General features: G+C 42.7%; 1 protein-coding gene across 4 annotated transcripts in view; it reads left to right on the plus strand.

Moving 5' to 3' along the window:
• The window catches only part of CDHR1 (cadherin related family member 1), a 45718-nt gene that overhangs the window by 293 nt on the left and 32264 nt on the right, over positions 1 to 13161 (plus strand). For 2 of the 4 annotated variants that reach the window (XM_048311421.1, XM_048311424.1), the window contains exons 2-7: positions 220 to 222; positions 720 to 815; positions 8979 to 9124; positions 9953 to 10003; positions 10819 to 10908; positions 11401 to 11487. In XM_048311421.1, coding sequence (XP_048167378.1) covers positions 220 to 222; positions 720 to 815; positions 8979 to 9124; positions 9953 to 10003; positions 10819 to 10908; positions 11401 to 11487 — 473 coding nt within the window. The remainder of the gene's footprint in view (positions 1 to 219; positions 223 to 719; positions 816 to 8978; positions 9125 to 9952; positions 10004 to 10818; positions 10909 to 11400; positions 11488 to 13161) is intronic. The other 2 variants (XM_048311422.1, XM_048311423.1) reach the window with 2 other exon arrangements.

Raw genomic sequence — 13161 nt, forward strand, 5'->3', positions numbered from 1 at the left:
TAGTTATGCTTACTGATGTGGTAATGTTGTTCTGAAATATTTTCCTTGGCAACTGGTCCTTGTGTAAGTGTTATCCTCTGTGTTTAGGTACTTGCAGTTTTGCTTCAAGTGGGCTATTTTGAACCTCTAACAGTCAGTCAGTAGAATGACAACTAATTTGTTGTTTCTTGTTTTGTTTTTGTTTTTTTTTTTTTTTTTAACTTTGCTGTTGTCTGGCAGCAAGTAAGTAACTATTTAATTATGGCTAATTGCTCATATAGTAGGCATAATTTTACAGCAGGATGTGCTTAGAACACTGGGTAAGAATACTGGGTAAGGTACTGACGCACTGGGCAAGTTTCAGACCTGTATGTGTAGAGTAGGGGAGAGGTGTTCCATCATTGTGAGCTGAAAAGGTTAATTTTTCAGTGAAGCTGTCTGGAACTGGTTGAGATTTTTTAGGGAGATCTTGCTACTTGTTTTGTTTCTGTTGGTTTGGAGGTTTTTTATATACTCTCTCTATTTCCTGCAGTGTGAATGCTGGCACAGTGGCAAGTAATTTTATTAAAAATATCCATACAGATACAGTTCTGAGGGTCCATTGCAGCAACTGGGTGTGTTATGCACTCATAGTATTCCCAAAACAGCTCCTGTTTACTGAGAGTCAGGTAACTGAGCCAGCCAAATAACTGCCACCTACAAAATGCTTTTGTTTGGCTTCTGTTTTGTTTTAATTGCAGTTCAGGCAAATTATGCCCCCTATTTCTTTGATAATGGAGCCAGAAGCACAAACGGGAACATGGCACTTCTCAGCCTTTCGGAGGACACGCCTGTTGGTCAGTATTAAAATTTGTATGTTTAAACTGTGAAACTGAAGTTGCTTGCTCTTATGATTAACATATATATTTGCTTGTAGATTGTTGCTATATACTGTGATCTTACATGTTTTTCTCTCTAGCTTCTAATTGGCCTCAATTTAAAATGACATGTTTGAATTGTAGCTGCAATTTAAAACATCAATTCTAGCTCCCTTTATTTTTGGCCCACCAATCTATTCACAGCTTCAGAGCACAGACCTTTGGGGTCAGAAATAAATTCATGGTGAGAGGCTTCTTACCAATTCTGTAAATTCTTATGAGAAGAAAGCCTAGTTGCCAGTAATTCTATCAGCTTTGATAAAAGCAAGCTGTACATTGAAAAGTAAGAGGCATGATTTTCTTTGAACACATTTTTAATGTTTACGTTAAACTAGTAGAAAATGTTTTTCCACTTGCAGTGAAAATTGCTTTGTCTAAATAAGTGATGCTTTTTAAAAAGGTTTAGTTTTGTTTTATTGAAAATCCAAAAATTAATACAGTTTTCAGATCTCAGCACTCTGAGGCAGGTCTATTTATGCTTCTTTTAACTGTAGTCACACTAAGAAAAGTTAAATAAGAACAAAAGGTGATTTATAATCAATATTGTCTGTGGGGGAGAAATAATCTAACACCTAAACAATTATATAAAATACATATTAAGTGATGAACATCACCTTTTCTTTGAACTTGGCACTGAGATTTTATTTAGGATTTTCTTCTGTTCATCTGTAGCTTTCACAGGCTAAATCAGAAAAATATTTGATGCAAACTGGGTACTGAAGCACTCCTTTACTCATGCCTCATGCAGAGAGGAGCGATATGGCTGCACAGGGGGTGCACCCAAACACCCCCACCAGAGCTTAGACAGATGGAGAGAAGGCCAGGATGAGGGAGGGAGCAGAGGGCACAGCCTGCTCTGAAAGCCTGACATTGCCACCCACGACTTCTTAAACCTGACCAAGGTCACTCTGCTCTAGGAAGCAGCTGCCTGGGTTTGCTCAAAATCTCCATTCCTGACCCAGTGGTGTTAATGTCATCCAAGACCCATGCTGGACCTGCCAGAGGGCGGGGAGAGGGGTATTTGGAAGCAGCAAATTCTCCTTTACCTGCTCAGCATGAGAAGAGGAGGGGGAGAAGACAGCACATAGTGTAGAAGTGACACATCTCGACAACAAAAGGAGTTTGCTTGTGATGCAGCAGGAATTTGCTATAAGTTTGGTCATGCTCAAGTGGAAACCTCAGTTTGAAGGCCAACAGTAATGTAGGAATGTAGTGGCACTTGCAAAAGCCAGTGGCAGACCTAGGAGCTGTAATTTTTGCTGTACTTCTCCCTGGATTCTCATGGAAACTACATTTAGTTCAGTCTTGGCAATCCCTACCGTTCTGCTGATTGCTGGAGTTAGGTTAGCCAGTGGAATCACTTGTCCAAGTGTAGATAAGGCTTGTAATGCCAGACAGCCACAAAATGGGACCCCAACTCCGTTTGTTTGGGGTGGTGCTTGCCAACTCCACCAGTGACACCGCAGGCAGTACAACTCACTTGCCGTCCAACTCCCACTCCCTGGTGTGGTGCCAGCCCACAGACATTTCCAGAGAACCAGCCTCTCCTTGCCACCACTGGGAGCCTCCGGGCACCTGCATGGGGATGAGGAGCTAAAGATGGCACAGAGCCACAACATGGGCAAAAACATCCTTCCTGTCAGGGCTGCAGCACCACATGGTCTCTCCTCATATGACAGCACACCCTGCAGCAGTGAAGTACAGCAGCAATTTCCACTGCATCTGATCTGGTGCTCCAGCAGCCAAAAAAAGGACAGTGTGCCTCAACAGCAAAATAGCAGTGTGAGGGATCAGAACCTGTGTTAGTGCTCTCCTAATTAGCCTGAGTAAGAATAATGAGACATATGTGATGGGCTTACATATGTGCTTTTGTAACATTAGCAACCAGACTAGGTACACAGAGGTCTCTGGAGAGTTTGTGCTTTGCTTGCAGCAGTGATAAAGCTCAGGCTGCTCTGTCTTGAGTGCTGCTGTGCCTCCTGCCTACTAGCTTCATCCAGAATGTGCTTACATGTGTTGAAATTGGCTGGCTTGTATTTCTAATTTGATGTGTAAGTGTGGTTTAAAAGACAAGAGAGAAGCAGCCTCTCTCTGAAAGCTCCAAAAGACCTGTAGAAACCCTTGGGAAAGAGAGAGAAGACTTTTGAGAAGTCTAAATGTGGTTGCTTTGTCACACAGCTTCCAGTGCTCCTTTGTGCTAATTCCCAGAACACCTTGACAAACAGCTGTAAGTACTGCAAGGTCCTGTCTTCTGAAAGCACTTTTGGAAGTTCCATTGGAACGTGGTTGCTTTGGATTTGCTTAATGCAAACTGCTGCTGCCCATGTCAGCACAGCCACTCCTCGGGGAGGCTTTGGCACAGACTCACAGAGAAGGGCACAAGCAGCACTGACACTTCAGTGCTGGGTGCGCTTTCAGCTTTGTACAGGACAAGAGGACCAGAGTTCCCATTAGACCACATCAAGAACTTTGTGCCAGAGCTCAGTGCTAAATGGCTGCCAGGCTGGCCCTTTTCTGTGGCCCCAGTGATGGGTGCTGCACTGCAGAGGAGGCTGTTGTTCTTCATCACTTGCTCTGATCTCCTCCAGAAGCAGGAGCAGGAATCTGGTCTCCTATGTCCATGTGCAGTCCCAAGCATCCACACTCCAGCAGTCGTCTCTCAGGTTGAGCAGGATGATCAGTGACAAAACAGGGGAACCAAAACTTCCATACGTTTGATTCTGGATGGCTTCACTCAGGCTTATGTGCTGCAAAAATGGGCAGGTTGCTATTAGGTCTTCCCTGTCCTTACATAAAATTTGGAGTCATGGGCAGGATGGTTTTTTTGGCAGCAGCTGGTGTTTGATCTGTGCAATGCCACGGACAGCAGCTTTAATAAACCTCCAGAAATTTTACAGTTTTTGGCCCTGCTGAGATTGCAAGTGGTTGGCAGAGTAGTATGTGTTAGTTATATTCCCAGGCATCTGTAGGCAAGGGACATGCAACATTTGGGAACGCTGAAAGGAGATGATGGATTCTCTGTGTGGCTGTAGAAAGAGAAATTGCAGTGCTGCAGCTGTGAGAACACATCAAATTCATTGCCATTCTCCTATCATCCTTAACTTGATCTTCTTTTCCCTTGACCAGTTTTGCTTATTTATGGATAGTTGTAACTTGTCTACCAAGTTGCATACATTGTACCATAAGTTACCATAAAACCAGCAAATACTTTTTCTGTGTGAATGCTTCAAAGTATCTTTAGATTCCCAGATGCTATTTATTGCTGCAGGGCATGAGACCCCTCAAGGTTAAGAGGGGCCAGAACAGCAGCCCCTTTCAGTGCCAGATTTAAGAAGAATGGGTGAAGTTATAAACTGAAATAGCAGTTGGGGTTTGTGGTTTTGCAGGGCAGGTGGGTAATTAGCTCTTTGCATGTGTACATACAAAATGTGCATGTGCTCCTAATCAAGGTCTTAAGGCTGGAGTGGGGTGCTATTTCAGGTTGTTTGTTTCATCTTACCTCATAATCCCTATAAGCCTCATAGTGGGGACACAGTGGGGCTGGGAACAGCTGCAGAGCAGGGGATTGAAGCATACTTAGAAGGCCTAAGTTCATTACTCTCTCAAAGCCCAAATATCATCAATGCTCTGGAGATCTCTGCATCTTGCATTTTTCTTTCTGGTTTTTCACTTGCCCCCAAATAGGCACTCTTCCCATTAAAAGTCAGTTTGCAGTGGCAATTCTTTGATCAAAGCTACAGCTGCCAGCTACCCACCTGGTGACTAACCCCATTCAGATCCCTCCATCCTTCAAGCTTCCCCTGTTCCTACACACTCCTGGTCTCATTTCTTCCCATCATTCACAGGTGACTGTGGAGAACCTTCTTGTCTCCTGTGGTACCCATCATTCTTGCCTTGTTTCTGTCACCCTGGTCCACCTCTAGGAAAGCTGGGAGCTATCAGAAGCTGTGTTAAACACAGCTTGCCTTCTGCACCCCTGCAGCAGTGCCAGCAGTGCACAGAACAAAGCTCCCTGCAAAGCCAAGCACTGCACAGAGATGCTTTGAGGACTCACAGGTGTCACAGCCTTCAATTAATTTTTAATTTAATTCTTTAATTCTTCTGACAGAAACTGCAGATACATCAGAAAATTGCACTCAGATGGCTTCTCCTTGGAGTTGGTTGCTGTGGGTGCTGCTGTCCAAGGGGTGATGGTCCAGGCCCCGTGCTGAGCACTTGCTGCCGTATCCCGTCTCTCCACAACAGGCACTGGCAGCTGCAGGGCTTGTTTCGGCTGCTGCTGTAGCAGCCATGGCTTTTGGGCTGCTGATCCTGCCATGCCTGTGTTTTGCCAGCCAGCTGGTGCACCAGGGAGCAGGGAGGGAGCAGGAGTCGCCTGGGCATGGTCTGGAAGGAGCAGTAGCCAACAGTGAATGGGAAAGGAGCCGGCTTTGGGGTAGTCATGGTGTGTGATCCATGTCCCCCAGGAGCCTGAGCTCCCCTGTGCTTGGGGTGAGCTTGGAGTGAAAACAGCCATCTGTAGGCTTTGTGTTAACTGTCCATCTCCTTTTCTGCTCGGGAAATGGGCCCTTGGCTGAGACAGGTGGAGAGCAGGCACGTGACCCTGGGCAAGATAGTATTTGCTGTGACATTAGGAACAGAGGTGTCTCATCCTGGGAGCGTGGCCATGCATGGCTCTCTCAGCATCTTGTTAACAGATGCCAGCTGTTGGTGGCAAAGGGCAACGGCGGGACTGAGCATGAATCCAAAATGTGCTTGGCTTGTTTAACTGACAGGGAAGGGATCTGATTGCTGAGTGTTGCACAGCAGAGAGGGAGAGCGTGTCTTCAATGAGAAAGCAAAACCAGCCCCAGAGCCCAGGGCAGAGACTGGCTGGGATTAAATTTGAGTCAAAAATGAAGTAAAATGGAGCAATGGCATCATGAGGCAGCCATCAGCCCAAGTGGCAGGAGCCAAGAGCAAATGATTTTTAAGATGGAATAGGAAAACAGAGTGAAAAAGCCTGGCATGGCTCCTGGGAGGAAGCCATAGCAGGAAGCAGCAAGAAGCTCCCTAGGACTCCCCTGTCCCAGCCTGCTTCGTCATCCCCTGGGTACTCAGAGTATCCAGGTCTTCTAACTATGGCATTTGCCATATCCTCAAGTAAAGACTCTTCTATTCCCATATTTTTATGACAGGGAGAGGCTGTTTACTTGGTATCCTGTGATAAGATTTTAGCTGTCTTTTTCATTTATTTCCTTTTCAGCAAGTAGAGGCAGCACACTGAGAACAGATTTTTAATTGGCATTAACACTGTGCTGAGAAGTGTTCCTGGGGGTGTTAATGATATGGAGAGTACTGTGCAGTGAAATTACAGTTTGGAAAAAATAAGGAATTATAATGATTTAGAAAATAAATTTTGATCCACAATCTAATTTAAAAGGCATGCAAATGTTCTGTATTATGAAAAATGAAGTATCAGCTTTAGCTAAAAAGCAAACAGTCCAGTGTAAAGATCAATGAAGTCTGTCATTACTTGCTCAGAAAGCTCAGTAATCTCAGCCTGTACCAATATCAATGTTTCTTCTCACATTTAGCAGTGAGAAAGTTCCGGTCTTCCTTATAAGAAAATTCTAAGAAAATGTAGGAAAGAAAACTGTGAGCTTGAAAAAACAAGCCCAGGTTCAAATGGGTTCACATAAACTTTGCCAGTCTGTTCTTCTCCAGCCCTGTGCCCCTGAGGAGTGGTTTGCATTTGTGTACTGCTGGTATTGGTATTTCAGGGCAGCCACAGCCACAGCAGAGACCTTGTGCCTGGTGGTTGCTCTCAGGCTCCAAGAGAGCCCAGATGTGGTGTCCATCCTGTTTCTCCATGGCACAGAGAGCACCACTCAGCAGCTGCTGCAGACATCCACACAAGCTAGAAACAGGCAGGACAGCCAGCAGTATGGCAAGTGCTAGGGACAGGAAAAGTTAGTAAGAAGGGCAGAAAAGCAACTGAGAAGTAGAAACAACTAATGACCAAAAAAAGCAGTATATTTATAACGATGTCAGTGAAATGCTGACAATTTACACCTTAAGTCTCCAATTGGACCCAGCTGTGATATTAAGACAAAGCTTTTGAAAAACAAGAATAAATGAGTCAGTGCTGGTGCTGCAGAACCCTCCACAGTTTTCAGATTTCTGTCTCTTATATGGATAGTTGTATCAGGAAGCAGGTGTCCTCTCAGGATACTATTTTATATCAGTCCTAGTTAATCCCTCTCCTTTCATTTCCTTGTACTTAGAGAGTTGTTACAGTGTCTCATCATACCCTCATTGTCTTTCCCTAATAATTTTTGGGGTCACGGTTATAGATATGTTGTTATTTTCCACTCTGTTTTGTGGGAAAAGTGCAATAAAAATGTGGAAAATGTTTTGTAGTTTTGTGAACTGTTTTGCAAGTCTTGATTATCTGTTGGCTGGCTGAACCAGCTCGTAACAAGGTCTCTTGTTTGTGCTCTTGTGGGTGCATTGGTTTTTGCAACGTGAACATTTTTCTGAACAAAGTTGCCCAAATATTGCCCTGGTAATTATCATAAGAGAGTTTACTCATAAGTGAGCACAGATTCCACATGGTTTGGTATAATCTCTTGCTATGACAAGAAGACAGCCATGCTTTCCAAGTATCACCACTGATGGCTGGATGTCCCATGTCCATTAAGGCCCCTGAGCAGCTTCACAGTTGGCATGACACGGAAGAAGTAAATGAGGTCCAAAAGGTTGCCCTGCAAAACTGAGGAAACCTTCGATAAGCTGACCTGTCAGCGGTGTGGGCAAAGCTCTAGAATTAAACACAAACTTATAGATCTGGTCAGTGATCTCTGCTACTGAAGAGAGGAGATGAGAAAAACATTATCACTTTTGAGTACTGAATTAAAAATCTCTCAAACTCGGGGCCAGAGTAGTTCAAAACTGAGCGTCTTAGTGTTCTTTCTTAACTATATGCTAACTTTCTTAGCAGGGATCCTTCCATCCTGTATTTGGGTTGCGTGCACAAGCAAAACTCACTAGTAACTAGTGAGTCACTTAGCTACAGTATTTTCAGTGCAGAAGGCTTTAGATGTAAAGCACAGTTTCTGTCCTTAACCTCTGCAGCTTGAATATCTCAAGTAACTTACCCAAGGCACAGCGGATTGGAAAGAAACAACCACAGTGGTTTATATTTCAGGCTCAGTTAACTGGTGTTTGTGAACTGCTTGAAGTTTTTTGGATTAAGGTATTGAAGCAGAATGACATGTAAGTTTAAAAAATAATACTAATAAACACTCTCACCATGCTTTGAAAATATGGGTGTTATAACTCCCCCAGGAATTATCATTTATAATACACGAAGTCAGTTTACTGGAAAAACTGACACCAACTTCTCAATGTTTAAAAATAGAAATAACAGTCTTTCTCCAGCTTCTGAAGGAAATACATTGATGAATTTGAAAAATTTATTAATTGGTATGAGCATGAGTGGGTGTGTCAAGTAAGGAATTTAATGAGAGCGAGCTAATGAGTGGGAGTGAAGTAGGAAAGAAGATTTTGCATCGATTAATTCTGAAAGTGAGAAAGTATGAAAATGTCCTTGCACATCCTGAGTTCCAGAGCTTGGGTCCCATCCTGTGGGAGCTCTCCCTGAAGGGAGATTGCCAGATTCTCTGCCTGCTAGTTTGCAATTCTGTTGTTCCCACAAAGAAGAGGTCTGTGAGGGCCTTTTGGTACTGCTGAGATTGTCATGCAGTTGTACAACAGCATCACTTCTTGGCTGAGAGCTGGCCAGGAGCTAGTCACCTATGTAAACCCTTGGATATGAACAGTACTGACCTGGGTGCAGCTCCACTGCAAAGGGCCTGAAGTGACAGAAACCAGCACTGATAAACTCAATTTAACCAGTTGGCTAAAAATTTGCCATCAGGACTGTTGAACTATCTGCTTATCCTTATTCCCCAGTAAGTGGGTTTGATTGACAAAACCTTTTCCTGCTGCAGGGTAGCCAAGTTCCTAAGGAACAGACCAGTGAAATACTCACTGATTGAAGTAACCACAGGGAAATGGTGTTGAATATCAATTTTTCAGGTACCCATGTGTACACTCTGAATGGAACTGATCCAGAAGGAGATCCCGTGACATATGACCTGACCTATGAAGCTGGATCAAGACGCTACTTTTCTGTTGACAAGAACCTTGGAAATGTTACTCTGATCGAGGAGCTCGACAGAGAGGTACAATCAAATGGCACCACGCCAGGTGTTTGTGGAATTTATTCCAGTTTAATTTGATCTGAGGCTTTGAGGGACAATGCCAGTTTATTTGCTCCTGAAGCATGTAATATACTTTAGAACTCTAAGACATTATACTTCACTTGTCATGTTGAATTCCAGTTGACTCGTGCCACTAACATTGCTATCAAATTTTTCAGCTGCTGTCTATCCAGCTTTTTGCAAAAGATAAGTTTATTCTTTATTTCTATCTTTCCCACCCACACCCCATCAAGAGCTTAGGGGCAGCTACAGTCATCAAATCCTCAGACAGGGGACTCTCCTATCATTAGGAAGAAGCAGAGATATGTGTAAGCAGTGTTCCAGGACACTCCTCTAGTGCGTCACAGCCCTTTAGCCAATGTAACCATGTTGGTTAAAGATGCCTAAAGGCAGCCTTATTCTGGCAACACAGGCATTGAACCCTTCATATCTCCTCACAGAGAAGCTTACACAATATTTGGTAAACTCTTTAAAATTCTGTATACTGAGACAGAAGAATTTTGTATCAAAGTGCCACTTTAGGGAACATGTCTTGAAAAAGGTGACTGATTTTTATTAGCACTTTTAGAAGCAACAGGGATTACCAGAGCAACCATCTCCTGACAGTAGCCACAGAAGGTTCAAGGAGCCTGTGACTGGAGCTTCTGAGGAGTCTTCCTGGCCTCTGCTGGGATTGCTTTGTGGTATTGTTGCTTACATCTGCCTGCCTAGACATGTTTAAATCTGCAGCCCCTTTTCCAGTCAGGACAAACACCATCTCTCTAACAAAAGAATTTTCTTCATTTACAGAAGGAAGATGAGATTGAAGTTATTGTCAGTATTTCAGATGGCCTGAGTACAGTAAGTATTTAATTATGGTGTAGCTTGTCAAACTGTCTGTCCTCACATACCTACTCCTATTAAATTACCTTAAAGGGACCATCTCATTTGATCAGAAAACATAATCTCATTACTTCCTGTCCCAAGAGCCACTGAACTCACAGTTACTCAAGTCTCACTTCATCTCCTTGCTCAGCTATTTGAGGATAATTACAATGTAGTGTGAGCTGAAATAGTGACTTAGCAGCCTGCAGAATTACAGCAGCTTCCTATGAAGTTTCACTGCCAGCACAGTAGGATTCGTGCCTAAGATCTGGAGGCTTTTTGGAGAAATGTGTGACATTATAGGAACTAGTGCTGGGCACCCAAGAGCTGCCTGTCCTCCACCCCCACTGTTTCTCTAGCATGACGTTAAGAAGATCTTCTTAGGCTAATGTGGTGGGGGTTTTCTTGTCTGCTTCTAGATAAAGCTTTGTTCACATCTAATCATTAAGGACTTACCTGAGGCACTGGGCATCCAGTCCTACTTCCACAGATTTTCTTGGCATTTTCAATTTACAGACTGATGCTGTCACAGCCAGGATAGCAGTCTTCCAGTAGGATATGGGCTTCCTCACTAGAGATACCACAAAAGTGGGACCCTCTTCTTATCCACAAGACTGGATAAATCTAGAGCTCTTCCTCATCTCAAACAAATTAATTGAGATTATTACAAGAAATGTTTGGGAGGTTCCCGCATCCTACCGGCACAACTGCCCTAGAAACCTCTGTAAACAGGAAATAATGTGATTCATAAATAATGGGACTCATAATATGTTCTTCATATTCTACTCCAGGTTTCTGAAAAAGTCAGGATCCTTGTCATGGATGCCAATGATGAGAGCCCAGAGTTCATCAATACACCTTACATAGTCGAAGTCCCAGAGGTTGGTGAAGTTCCTTTGCATACTAGAAATACACTTCTGTGGGATGTAAGGAGGGGCTAATATGTTTTCAATAAAATAAAAAATAAATAAATAAAAAGTTAGGCAGGATAAACTTGCATTTTTTTGGTTTAGGGTTTGGGTAGATATATAATATTCACTGCAAACTTGGGGAATAAGTCTGTAGGTACTTAAGGCGTGCTATTTTTGGGGTAAGCTCCAAGATGTGAGTCGTCGTGAGTTTTTAGAATTGACTACAGTGGGAATAGGATACACCCTGTCTCAGCTAAAATTTTCTGTTACTTTTATTTCACAAAGTGTTTCTTTCTTCCTGTTTTCCAGTTTTAACCTCTTCCCTCTTTCCTTTCTGTTCTTCAGTTCCCTCTTTCTACCATCACTCTCTTTTTCTGCCTCCCTGCATGCTCATTTTTCACTTCTTTTAACTCACCTCGTTTTCTGCTTCTTTGTGACTCTGGTAACTCTTTCTGGTCACAGAACACTCCCTCCAGCAGCAGTATCTTTAAGATTGAGGCAATAGATAAAGACACAGGTTCTGGAGGAAGCATCACCTACTTCTTGCAGGTAAGGTATTGTCTGTACCTTCACAAATTGTCTCTCACTAAATGAGACTTCACAAAGCAGATTTTAAAAAGATTTGGGGGGTTGAGACTGCTGCTAGTGCCTATAGGACCAATTTTTTACCATGCACAAGAAACTAAGTATTGGCTGAAGGGATGTTGTCTGATTGCAAGCAGCCAGGAGTGGTCCAGCAGGCAGGAACGGGAACTGGAGTTGCCACTGACACTCCTGTGATTGCCAGCAGGACCCCTCATGGCAGGGCTCTTACTGGCCCTTCCTTTGGAATGATGGGGAGAGCAAGGTTAGCTCATAATCTGGTATGCTTATGGGATTTCTAACGCATGGAATAGCTTTCTTTAGGAAGCAAAACACACTGGAAATCCATATGTGGTCTTTAGTGTAGCAGGCTGGTGCATAATTGATACCTGGATCACAGTATGAAATGAGAGGTACTAAATCTTCTCCCAGACAAAGCAGTGACTGCCTGGAACCAGCCTTTCAGTTGCTGCCCACTGGTGAAGAACTGAAAGGGCTCCAGATTTAAAGCTGAACTTCTGTATTACAGATCTTCTGTATGCCACAAGGGCAATATTTTGCATTATGTCCTTCAAATTCCTTCTTCCTGCGGGCAGTTTCATCCAGATTATCTGCAGTTCCCCTTATTCAAGAGGAAGCATGAAAAAAAGCAAGCAAATTTGTTGCAATATTTAATTCTGGGTACAAATATGGAGACAAGTTAGAAGATATTTACATAGCACTAAAGCTAATCCTGTTAAGAGCTTGGGCATACCATGAAAGAACACTTGAGTGCCTTGTTTAGCTTTGTTTTCACAAATTGTGATCCATGTGCAGGATTCAATTTTGCACAGGGCTTTTTCCAGAGGGCTGATAGTCTATGAACCAAGGGACAGAAATTTCAAAATTCTATGTCTAGTTTGTAATATATTTGTGTGGCAAAAAGGATATAAAGTATGTGTACTGGTTGAAAAAATCTTGCCATGTCTTTGGGCACAGTCTCTGAGAATTCTCAAGTTGCACAGAAAAAAACCTCTCCACAAGTCTGATGTAGGCAGGTGGTGATGTCTTCTGGAATGGCCAAGATTATCTGACAGTGGCCATTGTTTCTGGATACAGGAACATAGGTGTTTGTACAGATCTCTCCAGTTCAGAAGAATGGAGGGAGGCATTTTTTAGGCCTCTTTTAAAATCAGATGTCTTTTAGATTTTGTTTGTACATTACAAAAATCACCAGACCACTACTGTGTTTGACAATAAGCTATACATGCAAATTTCCTGCTTTTTTTTAAACCAGTAAAACTTTGAAACACTAAGGGGTAACACCTTTTCTTTTTTTCTTCCTTTTCACTTCATCTTTTTTCTGTTAAGTCTCCCTATCTCTTTCCATGCAATTAACTGAGTTAACCAAAGTTTAAGTTTTCACAATGAAATATAAAAGATTAAAAATAACTACATTACAAGTTCATTACATTCTGCATAATGAGAGACTTGTGGTTGGTTCATGAATTGTTCATAAACACACAGAGGTGAAATTCATCAAATACATTATTCACCCAAACCGTATCATTATTCTAGTCTTCTCCCTTAGCAGATGAAATAAAAGATGAATCCCTATGGCAATCTTATTTCCATACCTGTAATCTCTGGCTGTTTCTTCTT

This window comes from Corvus hawaiiensis, chromosome 8 (genome assembly GCF_020740725.1).
Source record: "Corvus hawaiiensis isolate bCorHaw1 chromosome 8, bCorHaw1.pri.cur, whole genome shotgun sequence".
Classification (NCBI taxonomy): domain Eukaryota; kingdom Metazoa; phylum Chordata; class Aves; order Passeriformes; family Corvidae; genus Corvus; species Corvus hawaiiensis.